Below are 27,695 nucleotides of genomic sequence, written 5' to 3'. Positions count from 1 at the left end.
TTTAAAGTTTTCCCATATATATATATGTGATATATATATATATAATATATATTTTTTAAATTGCCGTCAACTGTACAAGCATTAAATTCTGAACTAACACATTTACAGAAACTAGTGTGAAAAGCTGAGGAAGGTTTGGTTTTTAGAAAGGGGGGATCATTGAATCACCTATAAACTACATTAAAATATGATTCTCCAGGGGGAAAAAAAAGCTATGCAGAGAAGTCAGATTTATCCAAGCTATCTTATTTAATTTCGTATCTAATCTTACACATCACATGTGCATAGCTATTCTTTAACCCAACCTTGATTCAAAAAGAAGTCAATAAGCAGATGCTAGTTACTTGTTAGCACAGAGAAAAGTGAAAGCAGAAAGACTCAACCAAATAATGTAATTATAGAAAAAAAATTTGTGGCAGGGTGGTAATAGTACTATACACATATGATTGTCTATAAAAATATTAAGCAGGTGACAAGAGTTGCTCCAGAAATATTAAAGTAAAAAATCTTCTTTCAATGAATAAATGATCATCAATTAATATATAGCTAGGTGAATGTAAAAATGTATCTGGAGAATTGTATTCCTGAGATCTAGGGAATCCAATCTTCCAGTTTAAATTCCAATATCCCAAATCCTGTAAATTATATATTATCTACACTGTTTATAGTAAGATATTTTGAAAATACTGTATTGACATCAGCAGCCCCTGAATATGAATTTAAGAAAAGTTATTGAAAAAAATTTCACTTTTTAAGTGACTCTGTGTGTGTGCATCTGTCACAAGTAGGAATGTGGGTGCACTGGTGGTTGGGAAAGAAAGTGGTGAACGGGACAGAGAGAAGAGGGAGGGAGAGACAGACGCACGACCTAAGACACGTCATTTCTAGACACGATTTCTCTTCTCGCACCTTGCCATTTTTATAGCAGGAGATTTGTAAAAACCCACATAAGGATTACACATATACTAGTACCCAAGAAATTGTGAAATAGTCACTCAATTTTCCAACTATTTCAAGTAAACTTTTACTAGTTAAAATATCGTTTATTTCAACCCCTTTGACTAAAAAGAAATCTTCCTTTATTTTGGAGGGAGTAAAACTTTTCCTGTTTATAGCATAACACATCTTCAATGTGGTTGTCAAATAATGGTCACAAGGCCACCCAGAAATAACTAACTAGTGGTCAAAAAAATATTTTGATTACTGAAAGACTACCATGCACTTTAATTGTGTTGTAATTTTGTTATATAAACTGCTACTTAAAATAAAATCTTACTTAGTTCATACTCACAAGTTTTTATTATTTAGAGGCTTTTCTGCCCATTGTGGCATTTAATCTGTAAAAAGGGTCATCAATTAAAATTAAGAAAGGTAACAGACAGACATCAGGGAAGAAGGCTGAAAAGTAATGCTGGGAACTGCTAGAGGAAAAACTACATGTAGAATTTCATCATTTCTACCCATGAAAAAGAAATCTTTATTGAAAGATGGGATGCCCAGAATAGGGTAGCCACATACCGGCTCGCTTCTATTATATAATTTTGCTTTCAACCTTCTGATAAAGTTTATTAAAAGTAATTCCATCACCTGTCTCACTTCAAATATCTAATATAGTGCAGCCAGAATAAAAAATGAACTCGGAGAAATCACAGTAACTCAGGCCCCAGAGCTTAACTTACTATTCAGAATGGGTGTTAATAGAAGTTAACAGAGTTAATAGAAACTCACGCCGACCTCTGTGCGTTCCGAAAGTGTAAAGAGCCTCTGTTCATGGTAATCTTTGAATGGATTTCTAATAAGTTAGAAAGTTAGAAATAGGACTGAAACCACAGAGAATTCCATACTCACTCTCAAACACTGAAGACGAGCACATTCTTGCCTTTGGTTTATGAGCAGAGCCGGGCAGTGTTTTATCTGCCGGTATCACCCATTCGAGGAAGATGTGTATGAAACAGCCGGTGTCATACGCCCCAACACGGAGTATCCAAAAGGGCTTCTAGCTCAACCCGTCAACCTCTTCATTGCACTGTGAGGTTGCTGAGGACACACAGTTAACACAGTGCCTCTTACAAAATAAATGCTCAGTAAATATTCATTAAATGATAAACCAAGATCGGAGCTACAGGTAGAGAGAGAAAACCCCATGTCTTCTGATAGTTCATGGTCTCGGAGACGGCTTAGTTGTCTCTAATCAGGTGAGGCTCGACTGAGAGGACGGTGAACCTCCGGTGTGACATCTTCACCAGCCCAGGGTCTGAAAACGTTTTTGTCACACACGGAATGTAGCAGGAGAGATTTTTGAAACAAATTTTCAATGAGAGGATATTTATGACAAACGGAAGTGGGGAGAAAAACAAAGTGTCTGTATTTGACTTCCTTCTTTTTGGTGAATAATTTTTAGTGAGTCTGCTAACGTACTGACTTCAAGGCTCAGCCTTGACCCACCTGAAAAGCTGCCTCAACCTGGATGTGCCTCAACATCCCACATGTGACTGTGATTCATTCATTTAAGGAAATCTCCAATTTTCCATCTGTTCTCAAGCCTTGGTATCTATGGATTACTTAACAGGAAGTCAAGGCATATCCAGAGAAGTACAATTTTAATCAAAATTTTAAAATCCAGTTGAATTTTTGTTGTTTTTTGTTTTTTAAAGATTTTATTTTTTTTACCTGACAGAGTGAGAGAAGGAGCACAAGCAGGGGGAGTGGGAGAGGGAGAAGCAGGCTTCACGTTGAGCAGGGAGCCCGATTCGGGGCTCAATCTCAGGACCCCGGGATCACCACCTGAGCCAAAGGCAGATGCTCAAAAATTGAGCCACCCGGGTGCCCCTCAGTTAAATTTTTGAATTCAGTTTAAAGGAACAAATGAAGGTACTTGTGACAAAGGATTACAGAAGGGGAACTCCCCCTGGGTCTGAAAATTGGGTTGCTGCTTCCCTTTTCTTGGAGACAATGAAATGAAAATAAGTGTATTTCAAACTGAAGGGCCAGGCTTGTGCTCTTGGATCACTCTCTCCTTCTTGGTAAAGTTCTCATAATTGAATGGTGCTTGCCAGAAGGAGAAAGGAATAAAACAAAGAATCCCGTGTAGGCTGAATTACAAAACTGTGCAAAGCAAACCTTCCTACAGAAGGGCCAGGGCAGCCGGCAACGCACCTGCATCTGTACACCCACACTCAGCACACCCTCTCCGTCATCCGTTCACACAAGGACACATGGAGGACAAACACCGGCAAACAAGAGTCTTAAACATTTCTAAGATAAACATAAATGTTGATTGGATAATTCAGCACTCGCAGAGTCGCTCAGGAATCTAGGGCAGTAAACCTACTTAGAGATAAGTGAAAAGCTACTGGTGTTTTCCCAACCTATTTTCAAAGCCCATTACAAAAATAAATCAGTGTGTCCTTTAATAGCTCTAAAAACAGTTTGAGTGATCTTTTTTTGTGATTTTTTTTTTTAAAAAAAGAAGTAAATGTCCATATTTACTAAAATCTTGCGTTGAGTTACATTCAGAAACAAGCACAGTCGTTCTCCTTGGTGGGAATCATCAGTCTATTTGCTCGTTCTCTTTAACTATAAAAAGATCTTTTGGGGTGAAATGCATTGGCAGTGCAAAAAAAAAAAAAAAAAAAGGAGGGGGAGTCCATTAAATAAAGTACTGATAGAATTAAGCATCGTGCGCGTTCTCTGCCAGGTTATCTGCAAGCGCAAGACTCTACCGTCATGTTAGGATACACTTTAAGTACCACGTTCTTATTTTCATCAAAGAATAAGATGCTGAGCGAGGACATCTTCTCGGGCACACAGCAAGGCTCCGGGATTCCGGGCACGACCCCCACCGCACGCACTATGCTCTGGATGGTAGCGTGATTTGAGGGCTTCAAAGACTGGAAAAGAAATGGGAGAACACGGGGGTTAGCGTGGGCTGCTTTCCCGCCATTCACTGCCCATCACCTGAGCTCACCGGCACCACGGCGGACGCGCTTCAGCTCGTCCGTGATGCTCTGGCACTGTCACCTGTGCAGTACGAGCTCGGATCACACCCCACCACGACGGTTGTCATAACCGATACACACATCTGTCACGCCGGCTGTGTGCGTATATATACGCGCCAGCTGTGTGTGACCTGCTATCTCACGCCCTTACAACCACAACGACCAGTGTTTATATTTTTCAAGTAAAGAAATAGTCTCGAAAACTCAAATGACATGTCCAAAGTCGACCAGCTAGGAAGTGACAGAGTGAGGATTTGAATCCAGTTACCTAGACCAGAGTCACTTAATTAAACACAACCTGGTCCCCACACGGGGGGTTAATACGTCCTCGGATGTCTTCCACAATAGGGTTGCAAAACACCCCATTCATTCTCAAGTCTACGCTTCCCACAGATATATGATCACCCCCACTCTAGGGTTTGACACTTCGCTGTTAAAATAAAACCAAGCATCAAGGAACATTGATCTTTTTGCCAGGATGGACTGGACGGTAATCGCTCTGCACTGTGATTGACCTGGCAGCACAGAGGTGAAGACGACCGCCCCGCTGGCCACTGGGGGTCACTGTCGCTCCATGGGTTCTGACTCCAGGCGGCAGTGTGGAAATCCGTTTCATGGGGGGCCAAATCCTCTGGGAACAGGGGGCCCGAGGTTATTCCATGGGTATCAGAAGTTGGACTAAAGGTGCCTGGTGAAGTCCTCCCCTGGGAAGATGCCGACACCCACGTGACACAGGTGACTGTCACGGGGCTCCCTCGGGCTCTGCTGCGCCCTGAAGGATGCCCCTGTCCAAGCCCAGGACACGCAGGTGTTGTCAGAGCGCTGCAGACCGCAGGATGGACGCCCGCCGCACCGCATCCGTGTTCCCCAACGTCTCTCTTAGGCAGGTGAACCCAGTGTTGTCCCACACACATTTAGAAACAGAAATTGGGCAACTTGCCAGAGATCACATGTCAATTCAGAAGTGAGATTTGAGCCAAAACTCGGGGTTTTTAATTTCAAGACTTTGAGCCATATTTCTCATGGCTGAGAGGGACCTCTGACTTGGTGCTTTAATTTCAACATCCTAAAAACTCCCATACGACAACTTCAATAGGTTAAGGCGCATACAAACCAAGGGAGAAGGAAACAACAAAGAAAGCTGGCATACGACTAAAAGAAGAAGGAGGAGGAGGAGGAGGAAAAGAAGAGGAAGAAAAGAAAAGAAAAGGATTATTTTTGGCAGAGAAAGGGCAAGTCCGATTTCTCTCACCCCATCTTTCAACTTTAACGAAAGAAATTATCCATATATGAGACTTTAACTTTACTGTGAATGGGCATAAACTATTTACAATATGGTCTGAATGGTGGGCAACTGGTTTTTGTTTTTTTTTTTCCTCTTTCTTCCTAAAAACTTTAAGTATGTGTTGGAAAGGATTATTAACTTTCAATTCGCTTTGCAAAGCAAAGTGTGCTCCCTTTAAGGAAAGGAAGTCTATGTCCGATATCGCACGTCATGTGTCTGGCACATCCGTAAACTGTGTAACTGGCACAAACTGTAACTACTGTACCAGAGAGACCCACGGCCACTGTTTGTGACTTCATCGGTACTGGTAATTTCCAAAGAGAATTTTGCAGCCATCCACTTTTCTCTACTGATTTATTCTTAAGACTCAGAGATCCCCAAAGAGTTTCTTTAAACCATAGATTTTCTGACATCATTATTCTGTTATTCTTAGTGTTTTAATGACACTTGTAGTATTTAAATTTCATATGAAGTGGATCTACTTAAGCAGAAGGGGTCTTGATTGATCAAAACTGCTGTGTGTTTCTGGTCTCCGGGGCCTGGAACACAGCGTGTGCTGGACACCGAGAAATACTTGCTAAATGGACAAAATATACAAGAAATAACATGCCCTCCATTTTACCTATTACTGTGGAGATTGTTCCCATCAACAAAAATGAGAGGTTCTGTGCAAATGACCCAGAGTAGATACGGAAAATATTCATGGGTGTTTCCTAGGAAAATTCCTGTCTTTTTTTTTTTTAAGCTCTAACTCACAAATGATAGATTCAGAAACTCTGAGCAGTCTCTGGTGGGCTCGCTGGAATGTAGGCACCGGCCCTTGATTCCGGGTTGGCCTGTCTTATCAGGGACCTTCAATTTGCTAGGGAGTTTCCCCATGTTTCTTCACGACAGAATCCCCTGATCAAGCCGCCTTTACTGGGAATCATTACGTCATGCACAAAAGATCCATGCAGTAATTGTTTTTCTGAAACAGGTTGCCAGTCTATGTTTGTATTTTTTAGTTCAGATCATCCTTCTCATAGCTCTCTCTGCATAGCCCAAGAAATCTGTCGGTCTGTGTTCTCTCTCTCCCTAGTCTCTGGTTTTTGTTTTTTAAGATTATCTTATTTATTTATTATTTATCAGAGAAAGCAAGCGAGCACAAGCAGGGGGAGCGGCAGGCAGAGGGAGGAGCAGGCTCCGTGGGCAAGGAACCCCTTGTGGGACTCGATCCCACGACCCTGGGACCACGACCTGAGCTGAAGGCAGGTGCTTATCCGAGCCCCCGGGCGCCCCTCTCCCTTGCCTGTTTGTAATGAGAGTAACGCGTGCCTCCAACGTCAGTCTAGGGAATTCGGGCTTGGAGGACGGGACATCAAGGTGGAGGGTTTTTAGGTCATTTTGTTCGGGCCCCGAGGCTGGGCCTGGAGACTCAGGAAGCGGATTGCGGGTCCATCACGTTCGGAGCGCGGTTTCTCCTCTGCGGACGCGGGGCGGTTCCGAGGCTTCCGGCCCTTCGCGGCGACCCTGTCCCGGCCGCTCTCGGCGTCCGCTCCCCGCAAACCAGCCGCGCCCTCGGGCCCCGCCGCGTCTCCCGCGTCCGGGCAGCGGCGGTGGCCGCGGGGTCCGCAGGCTCGTGTCTGCGCGGGGTCCGCAGGCTCGTGTCCGCGCGGGGTCCGCAGGCTCGTGTCCGCGCGGGGTCCGCAGGCTCGTGTCCGGCCGCGCCGCGTCGGGGCTCCCGGGCCTTTCCCAGGTTGCGCGGCCGCCGTTGGCCTCGCCCGGGGCCTGGAGTGGCCGCGGGTCGGACCCGAGAAAGGCCCGCGGCCGAGCCTGGGTAAGCACCTGCCGCGCCGCGGGTTCACCGGGTTCCGACGCGCCCGCGACGGCGACGGCGACCGTGTCCTCGCCGGGGCCCCTCGTCGCCCGCTGCCCGCCCGGCCCGCGCGGCTGCGATCGCCCGACACCGTCGAGCCGGGACCGTGCAGGGCCACGCGCGGCGTCTGGGGAGGCGGAGCAGCCCCGCGTCACGGACCGGCCGTCGAGGGCGCCCCCGAGCCCGGCCCGGAGAGCCCCGGGGAAGGAGGGCCGCGAGGGCGCGCGGCCGGGAGAACGTCTGTCCGTGCGTCCGACCGACATCGCCGAGTCCTGCGGCGCCTGCTGGGTCCCACGGGGCTCCGCCGGGTCTGGCCGCAGGCCTCGTTGTCCGCGGCTGTCCGGCCCCTTCTTGCCGGTCGTTGCTCCGGTGGCCGCGCCGGGAGCCGGCGGTGACACGGACGCGTGTCAGTCACCCCAGCGGCCGCTGCCTGCGGTCCCGCCCGCCCCGCCGTCCGGTCACTGCACACCCGGCGCCGCGGGGCCTGCAAGGCCGAATGGGCCCCGCCAGGACCTTACAGGCGAGGCAGACCCGGAGGAGGTGACGAGAGCCGGAGAACGCACTCCGCTCCGGCCGGGCACGGGGTCCTCGCGCTTGCACAGAGAACTCCTCCCTTATCCCCGCCGTGGCCCCGGAGCCCAAGTCTGCACAATACGACGATGAGCTCGGCCGCTGCGGCCGCTGCTGTCCTGATTTCTACGACGCCCCAAGGGCTGTTACGGGAAGAGCTTACAGGCTTGAACCCGCAGGGAGAACCCTATTTTAGGCTCTGTGGTGTTTGAAAAGGGGCTGGAAACGTTGAAGCAGCTTTTTCTTGTCCTGACACCTTTTATTCTCCTGATCGGTCTCCCTGTTTGGTCTTTCTGCAGCCGCAGTATTTAATGCTCTGTTCTCCTCCGTCTCGACAACGACCATTACCAAGAATATCAACAGCAATATCTGCTGCGCCTACTGAGGGCCTACTATGTGCAACGTGTTTCATTTCCCCACAGCTGTCATTACGTAGGTACTGCTGTTTTTATTATGTACCATTGCACCCATTTCAAAGATGAGAAAACTAACACCCAGTTGCCCCTCATACAACATGAGTCTGAACTGCACGGGTCCACTTACATGTGAATTTTTTTTTATAAACCCAGTATTGTAAATGTGTTTTCTCATATTTAGTTTTTCTAAGCATTTTCATTTTCCTAGCTTACTTTATTGCTAAGAAGCCAGTACACAGTACATACAACATAGAAAATACATGTTAATCTACTGTTGCTGTTATTGATAAGGTCTCCAATCAACAGTAGGCTGTTAGTAGTTACGTTATGGATCAGAAGTTATCCGTGGATTTCCGACCATGCAGGGCATCAGGGCCCCTACCCCCCATGTTGTTCAAGGGTCATCTGCATAGAATATGAATAATTCCTCCCAAAAACCATAACTGGTAAGAGGTAGAGCCAAGATTTGAGGTAAAGGATTTAGTTCTCAGTGTGGCTACTCAAAGAGGGCTTCGCGGCCCAGCGGCACCAGCAACTGTCAGGAACTCTACTAAAAATGCAGATTCTTAGGCTCTATGCTCAGAACCACTGGATCAGAACCGACACAGCCCCAGGCAAGCTGTAGCCACATTAAGGGTAAGCAGCCCAACGAGGAGCCTGTACATTTAGTCATTCCACTGCACTGACACACTCAAACCCATCTCTGTTCCTCTTAACTTATCCCTCATAAATTTTTAAATAATTATGCTTTGGATCATGGAGAACCGTCGGGAAGATCTACCGAAGCAACAGCAGGATTCTGAACAGTCAAGGCAGGCGTAACCAACAGGAGAAGGCGGGCAAGTGGGGGTCACTATTGTGGAGTGGCGACCGGACCCAGTCTCCGGAGGGAGGAGCTGAAAACTCACTGAAGAGCTCCACATGGTCAGGGCTCCCTGGCTCAGGAAGGAAAATCTGGAGTCAGGAAGGAAAACTCCTTCCCCAGGCTACATAGAAGAAGTTACAGTGTACGAGTGTGAGAGATTATTTGGAAAACTCAGTCATCCTGAGTTTAGAGACAGATTTGAATTCATTCCACCTCTCAATGCTGCGAAGCAACCCACACTGTAAAAATTCATCACTGTTACATTCTGCGTCTTTGTGGTGTGTTTTTAAATGCTTCCCTAGTTGGAACAAGTTTTATTTGATCAGTGATGCAGTCTTTATGAATATTTAGAGAAAATAAGGCTGTTTATATCATAGTACATGTACATAATCCTTACTTAGTGTTTAGATTTGCGAAACACGGAATCAGCAAAAATCCTCGGGAAAGACAAGTCTTAGATGTAGAAAGCTTCTCCTTCCGAGGTATTCTAGTAAGAAAACGGGGATTTCAGTCAAGTTCCTTGCCCTGAGGCTGCCACCTGGCCTTGTTCAGCCAGACCTTCTGCATGTGCTCCATTTAACAACCCAATGGTCATGGGACTAGTAGCACGAGAACAGGAAATGTTAAAGAACTATAAGCAGGAGCTCTTCACTCCTGGAGGCAAAAGATTTTTTCCTCCGTTATTATATAGCAACAAAAATTGAAAAACAACAACAACAACAAAAAACCCAACTCTATTCTTTCTCCGAATTTTGATCCTCCTACAGCCCCATTTCACTGTATGTCAGAGATTCAGACTGTTGGAAGCCAAGAACAGAATTTCGGCGGTAAGTTTGACTGAAGGCCAGAGGGCACCACTGTCTCTTCCTAACTTTAGATCCAAAGACAGAGGAGTCGCCAGGATGTGCTGTGCAGGCCGAGGCGGGACTGGGGAAGCTTCTGAGGGTAAAGGTGTAGGATACTGAGGCCTGATGGGATAAAGTTGTCTCTGCTGACTTGGGAAGAGACACAGGTAAACTCTGACTGGTTGCAGTAAGTTTTGGAAGAAACTTACAGGGTCAAAACACCCTCCTTTGCATTCCTTTTTGGATGTTTACTAGGGATGCAGACGAAACACGCACCTGGTGGATTTCATGGAGTGAGTCCCTGGGCCCGGCCTTGATCCCGACCCTGTGGGGTCGGCTCATCCCACGGGAGACCACCGGTGGGGTCGGCTCATCCCACGGGAGACCACTGGTGGGGTCGGCTCATCCCACGGGAGACCCCTGGTCAAGAAATACCCTGCAGGGGCATCACTCCAACTAGTCCTTGCCCGTCCCTCTTCCCACGACATCTAGTCCTTCCCTGACCAGCCCCTCCCAGACCAGCCTTCTGTCCCTTGGGGCTTGTGCGCCGAGCCGCACAGAGCTGACCACGCCACATCCCTCAACACACGCCGCGTTTGGAAGCACATGAAAAGCACATTTCACACAAACATTTTCCCTCGTATCCTTCTTCAGACCAGTACTGACTTCGTGTTACGGTAACAACCATTAAGGAAAACACCAAGCCTGACCACGACTGCCCGGTGCGCACCGGGATGCAATCAGTGAGCGTCCAGACGGGTTTGTACATGAAAGCACGCGCTCCGTGAGCGTGTCTCTACTCTACCCAAGCAGGAAGGACAGGACAGAGAGCGAGGGCTACCTTGGGCATGGGGAACTGGCAGGTCCCGGAGCAGTAATAGGCGTCAAAGGACTTGGGGGAGATGATCCACTCGCTCCAGCCGATGTCCGCAAAGTCCACCTTCAGGTACCGCCGGGCGCAATTCCGAGGCTCGATCCACTGCTTCCTTCTGGCCTTCTTCAGGGTCTGCTCATCAAACTGGAGCGTCTGGCTCTTCTGGTGAGGTCCCTTTCTCTGTTTCTTTTTGTTTTTGGTCTTCTCTGGGGCCTGAGTCTGAAGGGTCTTGTAGGGTTTCCTCTCCTTCCATGGCCCGTCCTCCCCGTACTGGTCCTCGGCCCCAGGAAGCTCATTGTTCTGCAGAGGGAGCAGGACCCCAGCCGAGCGCTTCTTCCTCCGTTCCGTGGAAAGGGCAGCTCTGATATGGCTGTCCAGCGGAGGCGCAGCTCTGGTGGGGAAATTACGGTGTCCTTGTAGGCTTGAGACCACACTCTCCGGCTCAGAAATGGCAGCGTCGTTCGCGTACACCAAGATATAAGGCTCGGGGAAGGGGGACATCTTCTTTGGCAGTGGGTGTCCTTTGGAGGTAATATTAAATCCTATGAGGAACTCCTCCTTTTCCTTGGCCTTCCTCAGGACTTGAGTGATGTCTTTAGACAGCCAGGATCCCAAGTCTCGAGATTTGGCGACCTCTACTGAAAGATGACCCAGGAGTTGACTTTGGTTTCTGTCGGATTTAAGGATCCACGCAGAGAGATCAATCTGTAAGTGTTTCCCCTGCGCCTGCTGTGAGCATCCTCTGGATGTGGGACAGCTCAAGCTCACGTTGATGAGCTCCCCGGCACAGAAGTGCAGGGTGGCAGATAAAACGTTTTCAGACTTGGTTAGAGAAGTCAGGTTAAAAATGTGCAGTCCCTTGCTTCCAAGGGTTCCTAGGGAGGGAAAAAAAAAAAGAAGAATTAACAGGAGTAAACAGAACCCCTACCTAACACCTAACACCACATACAAAATGTAACTCAAAATGAATGAATGACCTAAATACAGAGCTAGAGCCATTACATTCTTAGACGAAAACATACAAGTAAAATCTTCAGGGTCTTAGATTTGGTGACGGATTCTTAGATAATGACACCCAAAATAGGAGCTGCAATGGAAAAATAAATAAATAAATAGAGAAGATGTGTAAATCGGACTGCATCACCATTAACAAACGTTCATGCATCAAAGGACATTGTCAAGAAAGTCTGTCCAACCTAGAGGAGGAAGAAAATATTTTCCAATCATACTGTGGATAAGCTGTGGCACCCAGAGCATACAACTGACTCGTATGACTCAACGCAGAAGGCCAAAGACACCCTTAAAAAATGGGCAAAAGCACCAAGTAGACACTTCTCTACAGAAGATCTATAAAGGGCCAATATGCACATGAGGAGACGCTCCACATTAACAGTCACTGGGGAATGTAAGTCAAAACCACACTGTGGTACCCTGTGACGTGCACTCGCCGGGCTTTGGTAATCAGAACCAAAGTAAGTGCTAGTGAGGATGTGGCGGAGAAGGAACACTTGTACATTCTGGCTGGGAGGTGAAATGCTTCCGCGGCTGTGGAAACATCTGGCAGGTCCTCCAAGAGTCAAACACAGAAATACGATGTGACCCCACAATGCTACTCCCCTGTAGCCCAAAGAAAGGAAAACAGACACTCAGCCAAGTGCACGCAGAAGCTTCCCTGCAGGTACACGGTCACAACAGTCCAAGTGAAGGGCGCGCAAGTGCACCCCCGGAGGGACGGCTGGACGGCGGTGCCGTGTCCTCGTGGGAGACGCTTATTTATCCATCCAGTCAACATGTATATATTCTATATAACATACATGTATATTTACATATAATGTTATAAAATATTTATATTATTTATCCATAAAAAGTAATGAAGGACTGACACATGCTAGAACGTGGGACCTTGACAACATCATGTTAAATGAAAGACCCAGACACAGAAGGTCACAGAATGCATGATTCCACTGACACGGAATAGTCAGAGCTGGTAAACCCGTAGAGACCAAACGCACAGTGCTGTTTTCCGGGGACCGGAGGCAAGCAGAGGGGGAGGAAGCTCTTACTGGGTGGGGGGCTTCATTCTGGAATTAAGGAGCTATTTTGAAATTAGTGGTGGTCGTATAACAGTGCGAAGGTACCAAACGCTGAGGACTGTCCGCTTAGAGATGGTTACCTTTGTGCTATGTGAGTCTCACCTCAGCTAGTCAGACAAGCAAAAAAAAGAAAACAGGAGTAATTTTCAAAGCTAGAGAAAGATCTGGGGCGCCTGGGCGGCTCAGTGGGTTAAGCCTCTGCCTCCGGCCTAGGTCATGATCTCAGGGTCCTGGGATCGAGCCCCACATCGGGCTCTCTGCTCAGCAGGGAGCCTGCTTCCTCCTCTCTCTCTGCCTGCCTCTCTGCCTACTTGTGATCGCTGTCTGTCAAATAAATAAATAAATAAAATCTTTTTTTAAAAAAAGCTAGAGAAAGCTAGAGAAAGATTAAAGCAAGGATGAGCCATGTTTACGAATTTGGTTTTTGGTTTTTCTTTTCCTGAAGCAGCATGGATGTGTAGAAGTTGTAACTCAGCAGTGAACTTCCTGCCATGAGAGCTGAGAGTTCTGGCCCTTCGTTATAATAGCACCGAGAACCAGTCCTCTAAATCCGGCCCAGGACTGTAATGGCTTCTTATCCGTGGCCGCGGACAGCCTTCCGGTTACAAGCACCGGTGGGGTTAGACTCACCTGGATTCAAGCGGAGGCTCAGCCGCTTCGGGCAAGCTAGGGCTCTCATTCATAGTTCATAACGCGGAGACCACACCTCCCTCTCCTCCATCCCGATTACGTGAGATGCGGGTAAAGCAGTTCCCATACAAGTTCTCACTGTTGTTAGTGCTGGCACGGGCTGTACTGCGGGACTGAGTCTTCTACCTGCCTCACGGAGTTTACGGTGCAGTGAGGGCTGGTAAGCAAGACCATAGAGGTCAATATTCAGGTAATTTATGTGAAACAATGAGCCACACACTCAAATTATCCTAAAGAATTAATGCCCGTGTAGAGTCTGCCCGGGGTTTACAACATCCCAAGAACTTAAGAGTTGAATTTCTTCCATGTCGTTTGATGAAAATTATTGAAATTGGTCAATTGTGTTTCAGTCCTTCAAACATGAGAGAGAGCGACGGAACAAGAGATTATCGGTCAGGGCAGAGGCTGGTTCCTTCTCTTGAGATCATCTACCAAGTCAGTGGTAAGGCTGCGCTAGGACTCAAGAACGCCCCGTCCCGGGATCCGTCACCAGCGCCCGAACCCTCCTCCGTGCACTTGTTCCTTATACATACGGCGTTCAGGAACATACACGCGATCCTGAAGTTATGTTCCCGATCAGAAACATATTTCAGTAAAAACAAAACATTTTTATAAAGACGTGGAAACTTAAAATGAGTTCATGGAGTCCCCAAGCACAAGGGAAGTGCAATGGGAAACATGTTTTACTCATTTTTAACACCATGTGAAGGAAGAGGAGGGAACTGCCATCTGTGCACATTTGTACGATGCATGACAGCAGGATAATACTTCGCAGACCTGCATAACAAAGCCACGGCATCAGGGCTGTTCGGAGACTCCTGCCCTAATGCATAGCAGTCCCCACAGCGCGTGCTTTGACCCAGACTTCTCGCCGCAGATGGGGGCTCCCAATGCAAGGAGGTGGAGCCTCTGTTCCAAGTACGTGGCAAGCCAGTGGTTGCCCAACAGACCTCTTGGCAGGGAGAGACGGGAACTCCAAGGGGGTCTGGTGGTGGTGTCCTAGCGGGTAAGGTAAGAACGCTCCTGCCCCCAAAGTTTTGGTTTCAAACGTTTCCTCCTCCTCAAAAAAAAGAAAAAAAAAGTTTCCTTCTTCCAAACATGTTTCCAGACACCTTGTGACCTGCTGTTAAGCAGCTCCCGGCCCTGTGTCTAATCTTCAATGTCCTCTCATAAATCTGACCCCCGCCTCTGGTGGTGCTTTCAGTGTAGCTCGGCACACGATTTCCAAGTCCCACCCGGGGCCAGGCCCAGCGCCACCACACCCACTCGCTGTCCTTGGGCAAATAACCAACCCAAGCTCCGTAAGTCTGTCTGCTCCTCTGGGAAAAGAGCCCAATAGCATCAAAGGCAGGGATGTGAGAATTAATCGACACAGGGCAGGGAAAGCACCTTGCACCCAGGAAAAGCTCTGTGAAGGCTCGCTAGCCAGCACTGCCCTGTCCAAAAGAGTCGCCGTTTACAGCTGGACTGAAATACGCTGTAAGAATAAAATACACTCGGGATTTCACAGACTCAGTTCAAAAAGAATATAAAATATCACACGACCAGAGGTTTACATGGGCCGCACGCTAAAATGACAAGACTTGGATGTCTTGGGTTGAATATTATGATAGTGTGATTTTATCATAAATATATAAGTTTGGTCCTTGTCCCCTGCCTGGCTCAGAGCTCCTAAAACCCTTGGTCATTCCCAAGAGCACCACACAGGTGCCTTTTGTTACGTTAATGAGGCGAATTTAGAGGACCCATAGGGAAAGGGTTTGGCTGCCCCGGAGCCAAGCCACTGATTAGAGGGTTGATGCTTTAGCCCCACCCCTGATCAGGGAGGGAAGAGGAGCGGGAGACGGAGCCTCCCCAAGGACTTAAACCACCACGCCGTATTAGGAAGCCTTATAAAACCCAAAGGAATGGGGTTCAGAGTGCATCCATGCTGGTAAACACAGGGAGATTTGGGGAAAGCGACACACGGGGGAGGCGTGGACTCTGCACACCCTGCCGCACACCTTGCTCTCCCGACCTGTTCCATCTGGCTGTTTCGGAGGTGCGTCCTGTTCATGTAAGCTGGTAATTCAGAAAGCAAACGGGCTTCCTGAGTTCTGCGAGCTGCTCTAGCAAATTAATCAAAACCCAAGGGTGGGGGGGTGGTTCCTGGGAACCTCCAATCCGGACCTACGCTCCAGGCGAAGACCTGGGCTCGTGATCCGCCTCTGAAGTGGAGGGAGGTCCTGTGGGGTCTGACGCTATCTCCCGGAGGAGGTCCTGTGGGGTCTGACGCTATCTCCCGGAGGAGGTCCTGTGGGGTCTGACGCTATCTCCCGGAGCCACAGTCGCATTCTCAGATACCCCGCTGGTGTCTGACAACGGAGTGTCGGTGCGGGCCACTTCTGACCCAAGTCACCCACACCAGAATCAGGTGCAGAATAGTTTCAGTGTAATAATATATGATTAAAATCAATGTCAGTGGTTGCTTCCCATATTTTTAAATGTGGACACCCAAGATTTTAAATTACGTATGTGGCTCCCGTTTGTGGCTCAGATGACATTTCTACCGGACAATGGCAGTCTAGGATAACTGTCACTTTTGTCGTCATATAGTCCAGAAGGAAAAGAAAAAAAAGGATTTTTTTTTTTTCCCACGTGCAGAGAAGAATTAGGATTTTGCTGAGCATGAATCCTCGAACCAGAAACTAAGTTGGGCAAAAGATTCCCTTCTTGGAATGCAACAGGCTTTCCTTTACCAAGAACATCAGACAAAGATAATTTTGGTAATTGCTTTTAATTTTCCCTCGAGCTGTGGCTAATCGGTTCAGTCTGCCGTCCCAAGTCTACATTAACAAACCGCTCGACGACAGAGCCCGAAGAGTTAAACGGGCAGGTCAGCAACAGTGCTTCCTGGCACCGTGATTCCAGACACGGCTTCAGTGGTGTTGTTTGTGTAGGACGCAAGTGCATCCACTACAGCCAACAAAGAACCAGAACCGAAGCAAAACAAATGTTCCGCATTAACAAACCCGAGTTGAACATCTAGGAGGCGCTGGCCCCTGGGCTGGGTCTCGGCCGCGCAAACGTCCACTGCGGTCCACGCTGGTGGTGGAAGGAAGGGGGGCCCTGGAGCCGAGAAGCAAAATGGGGGTAACTGTGCCATAAGGATCCTACTTGCTGTCGAAGGTGTTAACTACGTTCTTGAGGCAGCACCGAAGCGAGCATTTAACTCTGCCAGAGTCAAGGGAAGAAGCGCACACGGGGAACCAGACTTTTCAGAATGAAGGGAGACAGGGGTGTTGGGGGTGGGAATCGGAAGGAGCCCGCGCCGGCAGCAGGCAATGCTGCACACCCGGAGGCTTTTGCATAGCAATATTTCCTGTATTTTAAAGAGAAATTTACTACGTCCTACATTAATCTAATCCTAACAGACATCGAAGCTGCCAAAATTCAGAAAAGGAACGGCCAGCTCCTATTCGGCTCCTAACTCGAGGTCCCATTTTATTCCTAGGCCCAGCACGTGACATTTGGCCGTTCCTACCCAGACCGGGGGGCGCCGCATCCTGGCCGTTCCAGCTGACCTGCTCTCCCACTGTGGTTTAACAACACGCTCAAGCATCCCGCCAGCACAGGTCTTGACTTCTCCAACCCGTCCTGTATCTTTATCTTCTTTCACCTTAAAGTACTCAGTTTCTGGGCAAGTTAATACTCTTTCCCTCCAGAGGACCCGACCAGTACGTGGCATTTACAGAGGAAGAAACGGGAGTATGAGATAGCGAGCAGCTGAGCCAGTGAGTACCGAGAACTCCGCAAGGAGCCGGACGCCTCGCTGCAGAGGGTCGTGCGTGATAACATCGACTGACTTACGCTCACGCTTCTTGTTTGACAGATTTTGTAAACTGACTTAACTTTCCAAACTAGAGTCCTCACACGTGTAAGAGCAGGAGCTCCGCGGCAGGCGTCTCTGCTCCCCGGATGGTACCGTTCCAGCCACAGCTCGGTGTCCCTGCACGGAAAATGCCGCAGCTCGGAGACACCCTGACACGCACCTGTTTGGAATTACTGAAGTAGAAACCGAGGTACGCCTTCTGAGTAGTAACAACACACTGACATAAGGCAACCACAATGGTGGTTTTTTTCAGGTTAAAAAACAATCGCGTGTGCATCTGCTGGCGGCCTGCAGTCCTCGGGCACGAGGAGACCCTCAGCGCCACACCCGCCGAGTGACGTCTGGGCCGCGTGCTTCATTCTGAACGCCCTCGTTCTGACCAGTTCGTCGGTGCAGGGGAGAGTAGTAGCCAAGATGATGAAGGGTCTGGAAGCTCTGCCTTACGAGTTTGAATTCAGTAAACAGAGGATGCACGGCCTGCAGGAAGAAAACAACGGTTTTGCCGATGGCATGAAAACTGTTGACAAATACGTGAGGGGCTGAAGGGGGGGTGGTCCCAGGGTTGTTCTTTCCAGGGTCAGAGACGGGACTGAGGTCTAAACCAGACCGGTGCACGGAGGCAGAATCCCGACGGGTACGTGTAAGGAATGACTTTCTAAGTGTGGAGTATGGCGGTGAGGCCTGTCGGGGAGACTGGGCTCCCTGAGACAGTCCTGACTCCGACGACGGCAGGAGGACACCCTCACGGGAGGGAGGGGGCAGAGATTCACGCGGTAACAACCTCGCCGGTCGCTCCGAGGAACGAGGCTTCTTCATTTTCCAGCTCTTGCTCGGAGACGGTCGATGCTCAAGTTTTGCTACCAACAGGTGGAGCTGTTTTCTCATGGTCGCCGGCGGGAGCCCGAGGGATCTTCCTCGCGGGGAACGCGCCCGGCCTCTAGTTCGGATTCGCCATGGCCTTTATCCTCTTACTTTGACTTTTCTAGAGTCAAAGGATCTGTGACTTGCAAGAGATTCAGTCGTCAGGTGAGTTTCGAGTTACCCTCCTCTCTGCTCACCTGTCAGGACGTGGCACCTGCCGCCGCTTCTCCCTGCAGTGGCTTCGTCCCCCTGTTCTGCTTCATACTCCAGACTTGGTGTTTTAGGGCAGAGGGGAGGCCCCACCTCCTGAGGTGGGCTGTCATGCCAACGCGCTCCTTCTGTCGGAGCCCGGCCTCTAGCATGACTCTCCTAGCATCCCTGCTCCTTCCTACGGCCATAAACTCCTTACAGGAAGATCCTGCTAACCTCATGGGACTCCTCAGCCATAAGCACTGGGCTTGACTCTAGCGCCCTGCGCGGTAAGTGTTTCTTTCACAGATAAACAGACTGAGTCCAACCGATCCACGTAGAAATGCAAAAATGAGGCACCTGCGAGTTAACACGGACTTCGGAGAGGGAGTTAACCAGCTCTTAACAGTACAGACTTTGCTCAGAGTTTGATTCGTAGATAAAGGCAGAAGATTTATTTCTGTTTTCATCTGAAAACAAAGCACCTGAGCCCACTGAGACCAGGGACACAGTGAGGAGGCTACAACTCAGGACCGGCCCTGCCAGCATCGTGAGGGTTCAGCCCCTGGCCCGGAGCCGCTGGGGCGGTGCCCGGGGAGTGGTGAAGTGGAAGTTCACCTTCCTGCTGGCCCACACAGAGCGTTTTCAAGAGGACTTAGAACACACAATGGAAAGCTTTCTATGTAAAGTCTGATTTTAAAACAAATAGACTAAATGAAATCTTGATGATTAGTTAAATCCCCAGAAAGCAGGGAAAACATTTTAGTCATACAGAAAATATGTAAGTCAGGACAACGTTTTTTTCCCCTACTTCTTTCTCCAAACGAAGTACAGCTGCAAGAAATGCCAGGGGTGCCCCGGACAGAGCCGAGCTCAGCTCCAGTCACGGCTGAGTGCTTGCCATCACCCAGTGAGAAGACGGGGTCGCTCAGGCACCTTGAGCTCCCAGGCAAGGCAAGACGGAGACTTCCTAGCTGGAACACAAAGTCATCGCATTTGGGTTCTCCTTGCAGAGTGCCAGTCAAACGACAGAGTTTTCTGGAATTTCAAGATAGCCATTCTCTGTGTCCAGAGTAAAACGTGGCCAAGGATGATCTAAGGTATGTTTCTCTGGAAGAGCGACATGTTCGTCCATCAGTTTATCTACTCTTAGCCTCCGCCGAAGGGCATTCCTAGACCGTGAGCTCTCGGAGGGCCGACTCGAGCCCCAATAAATCGTTGAGCTCCTAGTGCTGTGCGCGCTCTGGAATATTTATATCCTGAAAAATGTCTGTCTGATTTGTTGAGTGAACAACTGTGTAAACTTACCAGATTCAAAATGTTTCCTACTTAACACCAAAGTGAAAATACTTTCAAGTCGTTTCAACTTTCGGAAGTCAGCAGAAGCCCTTCTTGGGTAGAGGTACCAAACGGTGTTTCCTCTCAGTTCGTTGGAAAAGAAGCATCATTAGAACAGTTGTATATGGAGAAGACGTACTGAGACCGGGCCTACACATGGTAAAATGCCGCATGGGAACGTCATTCATGGCAAGTTTATTTTTTAAAGTTTGTTTTTAAATGATCCTTTGGTTGGCTGATAGCCTTTCTACTATCTCTTCTTATCCAGTCCCCTGGACATCTAATTCCACTCAACGGAAATATTTACTGAGCGCCTGCTCCGTGGCCAACTCTGCCGGGTCCTCAGAACACAAGACGTGCTTCAGACGTGCTTCACAGATCCCTGTCCCGTATCTTCTTCCCCCAAATCTGTTAGGCCCCAAACTCTCTGCAGCTGTGGAAGGCGGATTGGAAGTCTTTATTGACTTCCCTTGAAGTCCGCTCCAGAGAGAAACTGCCGTAAAGACGGAGATATACCTTCTACCGTGAGAGAAGCTTACCATTATGGAAATGAATAAACCATTTGTCCACAGAGAGGCCCACGGAAGCGCCGGATGCGACCAGGACTTACACATTAATCAATCCTGGATTTCAGATGCTGTTTTAAGATCCCCAAAACTTGAGGGACATGGGCTTGACAAGTGTGTCTCAAACATGCGTCAGAATCAGGTTGATGGCTTGTGAAAACAGAGAGTTCTGGGTCCCGCCCCCAGAGTTTAACTTGGACGATCTTGGGTGGGCTGGAGAATCCCACGAAGCTCCCCGATGATGCCGATTCTGCTAACCCAGAGATGGCACGTTAGAACAATTCTCCTCAAGAAATCACTCTAAAAAGGTGCAGCTCTGCTCCATTCAGCTGCCAAGGTCAGGACAGAAACAGTAACTTCTTAAATGTAGGTTTGGGGTATCACAGATCGTGTCACAAGAGGGCTGTCACCTCCTTCTATTCACATTAGTGCTGAAATATTATCCTTTGTGCCACAGACAATTACACATGGTCAGCAGGTTAGGTATGTTTAAGGCTTGTGGGAAGCTGGAGAGAGATACCTTTTACGATATTAAGAATATCTCATTTATAGAGAGCTTCTAACAATTTCATGCATTTTCACATCCATTATCTCAGTTGAGTTTTACCATCTTTCTGTGAGACTGGCACAGCAGGTGTGACTTAATCATTTGATAGATGAAGAAACGGAGTCTAGCACTATTAGAGATCTTCATTAGTTGGCAGTTCAGCCAAGATTAGTCATTAGATCTCTTAACTCAGCCTCAAGGAATAGAAAAAGTAAAATACCAGGAATCTCTTCTGTACTTGAAAACCATGTTCCTTTACATATGCCTAAGTACAGCAGTTACACTTAATTCAGATCATCTATAGCTTAATTCCATGGGTGGTTTTAGTTTTAAGATACCCTTTAAAGGAAAACAAATAAGATAATGCTGGGTCTCGGTTGTATTAACTATAAAATCGGAAGATTGGACGAAGAATCTTCTATTTCTACAACTATCAGATGCATTTATTTTATAAAAAGAACATTTAATAGGATTCACTCAGTAAAGTAAGAAGTATTTATGGACGATGGTAATATGGTAGCATCAGCTGGTCCAAAAGTTGTATTCATACTGTGCCCAAATAAAATCGAGGCACTGCGTTTACTGTGGTTCTTTGTCTGGAAATGATGGTCTTAAAGGTAGTTCCATCACTGAAGGAGTCAGTCAACACACCATGCTCAATGGGCTCCGTGACTTAGGGGCTTAGGTGTTTTAAATGAATGCAGACATCTATGCCTTTAAACTTGCCATCCCTAAAAAGTGTGTCACCGAAAGTCCTACTTGAGGTACCAGTGTGCTGGGACACAGCCGCTATGAGCCTGTGAAGAAACAAACAACCTTGTGCATTCCTAAATACACTCCCTAGCTGAGCGCTCTTCTCGTGCACTGTCGTCAGGACTGCTGTCCAGGGGGCTATGGTCCTGCATACGTGTGTCCCTCGACTGATACCGGGTCAGTGTTTCCATGACAGGATTCTGTGTTCATGGGTTCGGAATCTAATCATTACAACGCGCTCTGAATTGGAGCTTGGCAGGGGGACGTGCAAGCTGAGACTATTCCAAACTCATTTCCACCACTCCCACCAAAATCAGATCAGTGATACAGATTGTTAGGATATGCAAATTGAAGAGATGGGAAATCCATCCACATTTGGGGAGGAAAGTTCTGATGTAGCAAACAAAACAAAACAAAACAAAAACCCTCCTGAGTAGCGACTAGAAAGTATATGCAAAGTTGCTCAATTATTTTCAGGAGGCTTTTTGATAGGAACAATTTTTATTGTTCTCATAAGTACAACAAACTCGGGTGATTTTAGAAGGGATTTGATAGGTGTCTTGAGTGCATCTTTCATCAAGATATTAATGGTGATAAAACAAAGTGATGTGTAGGATCTCCTGTGAATTCCTCCACAAATAGAGCAGCTTTTCTTTTAAAAGCACAATACTAGCTGTGAAATGATGACTATTAAGAAATAGAAGATGTCTTCCTATAGAAGAGAACAGTGGCTGCGAATTCATAAAGAAACCAAGAGAATGAAAATTCATGACAGACAGACTCTACAATTAGAGTCAGAGGAGTTGAACAGGTGAAAGCAGGAAGGTGGTCCACACAGGAACAGCGTGAGTAAACATCCTGAGATCGGTGCTCACCGGGAAGTGAGGAATGAGACAGTTCCCAGCTGTAATATTCACTTAAATTTTGTGTATCTTCCATTTCTGAGAAATTCGGAAGGCACTGAACCACCGTTTCCCCAACTTGGTATCTTAGAACCACGATTTTCTAAAATGCTCTCAGGGGGAAAATGACTCACTCTCCAGAGGACTCACTAGTATTTAAAGCTCCAAAAGTTCCCAAAGCAAGTAAAAATGATCGTTTTTTCCAATCCTGTTTGACCATGGGACCCAATTACACATAACACCTGCTAACATCTTCCAAAGACCCCTTTTTACCAAAGTTTCTCCTAGAAAATTAGACTAGACTGTTAGAAATAATAGGTTTTGAGATGAGCTCACTATGTTTAAAAATTGTCTGGTAAATACATCATGACATCCATTTCTTCTTCCATGTAAGGGGGGTTGAGCCTGCTTTCCTCGAAGCCTCTCTTTAAATACAAACTTGTAGAACTCCAAAATGCGCGAGAGCAGATTTGACATTCACGTCCCTGTTTAATTTCTAGAGATACCAGAACTGGGCCAAACGCTTACAGAGGTCCACTGTTTAGATAAAATGAGTGTAACCCTCCTAATACATTCTTAATTACATATATATTTTTGATGGATAAATATATCCTGAGTGGATTATCTACTTAGGGGACTTTTTAATTGACCCTTATAGTCCCTTGGTCTCTTTGAGTGTGGCTAACTATACTAAAAAGCTAGATTTAAATAAATTTTTCATGTAACTCATTCTTTCTCTTTTTCATTAGTATGGATAATCAAGCATTCATGGCATTATGGATTTTTAAATGTCAGAGATCGTAAAGCTGCCTTGCCTATTACAGTAAAAACTTCATCAGGGGCTATCCTGTATTCAAAGTAGTGTGTAATTCGAAGCAGCTGCGCACCCAGCTCCCTTTCTCCAGATGCACGGTTGCCCTTTGAATGAGAACATTAGATAACCTGGGTACTCATTAATTTCAAGCCTAGTTTCTGGGTGCCAGAGATTTTAAGGTAACTGTATCTTAGTAAAGTCATCACAGTCCCTTGCCATTAAACCCATCAAAAATAATGTTCGCTCACTGACCCGTGTACCTTACAGGACGCTCATTCTGCCCTAACCTCTATCTTTTCCAAAGCCTTCTATGTTTGCCTTGCCCTCCAGAAACACATCAAATGGTAGTTTTCATTTTTAAAGAGTTTTGGTCACCTTAGGAAACACTGTCCCTTCCTCATTGAAGGACAAGATTCGCTTTACGGTCTCAATTACCTCAGTTTTCTTTTATCTATGAAGTCTGTGTGATTTTTTTAAAGTGACAAATATTCACCGAAATATAATCTTTTTGTAGTTACATGTCATTCGTTATAATAATGATACTTTCCTATTAAGAACATGTGTGCTTTAATCACTTTTCCTGAAGAAGTTAAATTTATGAGTAGGGGAATGATGAGACACTAACGAGCACAAAGTCTGCATCTTCAGATCAGCCAGGAAGAAAGCTCATGCAAAATACTCTTCTTTTATTACAAAGTAGCCCAGGACACCTTAAACTAAGAAGAGAATAAAATCTAACTTCATATACCTCTTATCTTCCTTCAGGACGGTATATTTTTATAGAGCTAAACTTCTCTGTCATCGACAGTTTTGTAAATTACCTTTTACGAAAGGAAAGAGAAAACCCATCTTTCTGTAAGCCCTCACACATCACAAAAAGACTGAGCAGTGTTCCAGACCTCGGGTTTTGGCACACCCTCGGCATAGCACGAAGGGAGGAGAAAGTGTACTTAGGATCGATGCCACCCACCATCCAGTAATGGTTTAAGTAGAAAGTAATCAGAGGGATACCACAGCAGCTAAATTTCAACCAAAGATATTCTAGGTTTAGAACAATAAATAATTTTAATCAGGTATGTTCCAAGGATCAAGCAGGGCTGGAAGGCTGTAAGTCAGCCTGGATAAGCACGTGGAAAGTCCGCCCTTCAGCCGCCACCCCACATACCCAGCAGACCACCTGACCCTCCACTAACATTCGGGAGGTCGCTGCTGCAGAGAAACCCATAGGCTGTGAAACCCAAACACCACAGACTAGAAAACACATCTGATTTATTAAAGCAGACAGCATCTTTCACCCACATGGGAGCACAGTCACAAGACAGAGTGTTCTGGAAACGCTGATATGGATGAAGGAGACGGACACACGTGAAAGCCTTAGCACCTTCCTGAAGTCGTGCCTTCCCGGAGCCAGGACCGCCTTATAATAAGGGCTTTTGAGTGTGCCAGTAACCAAACACGCTTGGAAAGGGTCCAACACGAACCACCTCTCCAGGAGTCTCCATCCAATGCAGTAACACGACACTTCAGCTTCCACAAAACCAGTGTCTACAGTTGATGAATAAGTCATTAAGACCGTCTCTGGGATGCGAAAGGGATTACTTTTCTTATCAGGGCACACAGCCTTGTATATATGCGTCAGGCTGCAATCCGTCATTTCCAGGGACTTCTGGCCTCCCTATCAGAGCTTGTCATTTGCGGGTGTAAGACCCGTGAGGCTGATCAAGGGCACTAGAAATTATACTGCACAGAGTGAGCCAAAGCCCCAAAGAACATGGCCCACCTTATTCAAACCCTTACCCATCTCCCACACACCTGGCACTCAGCCCACGACAGACGGACAAACAACCAGGCAATGGGTGTGAGTGAAAAAACGCACATTCCACCTCCCAAACTTGTGATTCAGACTAAAAATGAAACTTGTTGATACAAAAAGTACTACTCCTCTCTTGGGTGCTTTAGCTACTCCCTGGGAATATCACCGAGAAAATGACGTCAGGATAAGAGCAATCCGAGTGCATCTTCAGGACGGCCGCCTGCCTTACCGAGCCCACGGCCTCCCCATCCCAAGTCCCCCCCATCGCTGCGGCTCCCAGGCCGCGCCTGCCTTGAGCTCTGCCCCCGGAGTTGCACGGAAATAAACAGGGTATGCACTGGTGTGGTCAGCGGTCAGCCTCCTGGAGGGGCTGGCCGGCTGTGGATAACTCCGAGAAGCCTCCTGTTCCTTCCCAGAGGGCAGCCCCTTACAGAGTACGCTCAGGGTTTTAGGAAGACAGTGAAATCTGGCCCAGCTCCTCTGTCAGAAAGCATAACTCACATTTACTGTGAGTCCTGCCTGGGGCTCTAGAGTGTATTCACAGGGTCAGCCTAGGGCTTTCCTTGATGGATGCTCCGGTTTTCCTTTTTTCCAGGAGTCCTACCTATCAAAGCTCTGGGAGATTTCTTTCTAGTGATTCTGACAGAACTGACAGAGCGCGAGGCAAGGCCTCCTTCCTTGAAGATTCTTGGCTATTTTTCAACGGTTCACTGGAGGCTTTGCAGTTGCCTTTCCCTGTGCCATGACTGCAGTGAGCAGAAAAAGCCTGATGCGTCCTCAAAGCATCTAAACCGAGTCAGTGTCCAGGAAACTTTCCCTCAAGCTGTTGGCACAAGGGAGGCAGGCTGATCGCTTCAGTTACTGGCTTCCCCACAGGGGACCGGAGGAACCTTGCTAAGCCACGAACTTCGGTCCGCGGTGATCTGTGTTGAAACGGGATGAGCAGATTTTCCCGGCAGGTTCCAGGAGGTGCCCGCGTCCACCGCCGCCCGCCCCCGCGCTCCCCCGGGGTGGCATAGGTGCAGCCCCCGTCTGTCCCGATGGGTTTAAGGAATCGGAAGCCGACCACCTGGGTTAGTTTTTGTGTTTGTCACCAAGGGACTGTGAGAGGGAAAGTGTCCAATTCAGCAGCACGGGGGACTCGAGTCAAGAGGGGCGCACGGTCTGGAGAAGCGACTGTCTTGAAGGCGAGGGGAAGGCGTCTCGTTCGAGGGTGACTTTTCCCTCTGGTGCCTTGGGGTTGGCATGGAATGACATCTGCCTTCGGGGCAACCTGGCTCCGGCCCAGCGCCGGGAACACCCGCAGAGGCGCTCCGGGGTGCGCAGACCCCAGCGCAGGAGGGCTCTGCGGGGCGCGGGGGAGCCCTGCCCCTCCCCGGGCCGTCCGTCCAGCCCACCGCGACCTCCTTGGTGGCTCTGCAGATCCCCTCTCGGTCCGGGCTCTAAACGGGGGCTCCTCGCTGGCCGGACGCGGGGTGCTTGGGGACCGAGGGGGCTCGGTGGGCCAGTGCGGAGGCTGAGAGAGCGGCTCCGGTGGCATCAGAGAGCAGAGGGCAGGCGAGGAAGCTGGGGGGGGTGTCCCCGAGAAATCCGGGCGGGACCGCGGGAAGGGGGCGCGGGGGGCACTCACCGGCTGCTCCGGCTCGGAAGCTGCGCACCGTGTTGCCTTCGCGCAGGGGCCGGGGGCGCGGGGGCCGCGAGCCCCGCTCCGAGGACCCGGGGGTGCGCTCCGCCTCGGCCGCGCCGCCGCCGCTGTACCGGTCGTAGAGCCGCAGCATGTGCGCGGACACACGGTCGTGCGGCCGCAGCGCGGGGCCCGGGTCGGCACCTGCCGCGCGGTCGCCGGTCGCAGCGCCGCGGGGCTCCGGGACGCTCTGCCTCAGCCGGTCCCCGCGCGCCAGGCCCGCGCAGAAGCAGCCGAGCCACAGGCACAGCAGCCGGCGCGCCCCGGCCATGGCGAGCTCCGGCCGCCGCGCGTCCTCTCCGCGCGTGGCGGGGGCGGGGGACGTTCCGAGCCACGAGCGCCCGCGACGGCGGAGGCCGGGACTCAGGTGAGCCGGACCGGGGGCGCCGGGAGCTCCGCGCACTGCCCGAGCCGGACGCCGCGAGCCGCACTTCGGGCGCCGACCGACCGCGGCCCGGCAGGTGGCTCCCCGGGCGCGCCGACCTCTCCGGGACGCGGGCGAGACCTCGGCGCGGGCGCCTTCGGGTCTGTCCTGTCCTCCCTGCCCGTCTGGTCCGAGCGCCCGGCCGAAGCGCCGCGCAGGGGGGAGGCGGCCGCGCGGGGCGGGAGCGGGGGCCGGAGCGGGGCGGGGGCGCCCGCCTGCCTCTTCCAGGGACTGGAGCAGCTGGTGCCGCGGCCCGAGTTTTGAGTGTGCGTGTGCGCGTGTGTGTGCGTGTGCGCGTGTGGAGAGACGCGAGCCGCCTCCCGCTCCGAGCGCGCCGGCCTCGCCCCGTCCCTCCCGGCCGCGCGGCCCCTGCTACGAGCGGAGGCGCGGGACGGGGAAGCCGCGGCCGACCAGCAGGGGGAGAGAGAGGAGAGGAAGTAGG

At 49.1% G+C, this 27,695-nt stretch overlaps 2 protein-coding genes across 2 annotated transcripts; both read right to left on the bottom strand.

Moving 5' to 3' along the window:
• Positions 1–2,845: 2,845 nt before the first annotated feature.
• Positions 2,846–27,402, bottom strand: BMP3 (bone morphogenetic protein 3). Its single transcript, XM_032334708.1, has 3 exons — positions 26,776–27,402; positions 10,676–11,583; positions 2,846–3,890 (listed from the first exon to the last, which is right to left on the bottom strand). The coding sequence occupies exons 1-3, from the start codon at positions 27,098–27,100 to the stop codon at positions 3,699–3,701; spliced, it is 1,425 nt and encodes a 474-aa protein (XP_032190599.1). The 5' UTR covers positions 27,101–27,402; the 3' UTR covers positions 2,846–3,698.
• On the bottom strand, positions 6,494–7,709 carry LOC116585263 (translation initiation factor IF-2-like). Its single transcript, XM_032334709.1, has 2 exons — positions 6,924–7,709; positions 6,494–6,730 (listed from the first exon to the last, which is right to left on the bottom strand). Exons 1-2 carry the CDS (start codon positions 7,399–7,401, stop codon positions 6,657–6,659), a joined length of 552 nt encoding a protein of 183 aa, XP_032190600.1. The 5' UTR covers positions 7,402–7,709; the 3' UTR covers positions 6,494–6,656.
• Positions 27,403–27,695: the final 293 nt, after the last annotated feature.

This window comes from Mustela erminea, chromosome 2 (genome assembly GCF_009829155.1).
Source record: "Mustela erminea isolate mMusErm1 chromosome 2, mMusErm1.Pri, whole genome shotgun sequence".
In the NCBI taxonomy this organism is placed as follows: Eukaryota; Metazoa; Chordata; class Mammalia; order Carnivora; family Mustelidae; genus Mustela; species Mustela erminea.
The sequence above is the reverse complement of the archived record's forward strand: the minus strand, read 5'-3'. Positions and strand labels throughout refer to the sequence as shown.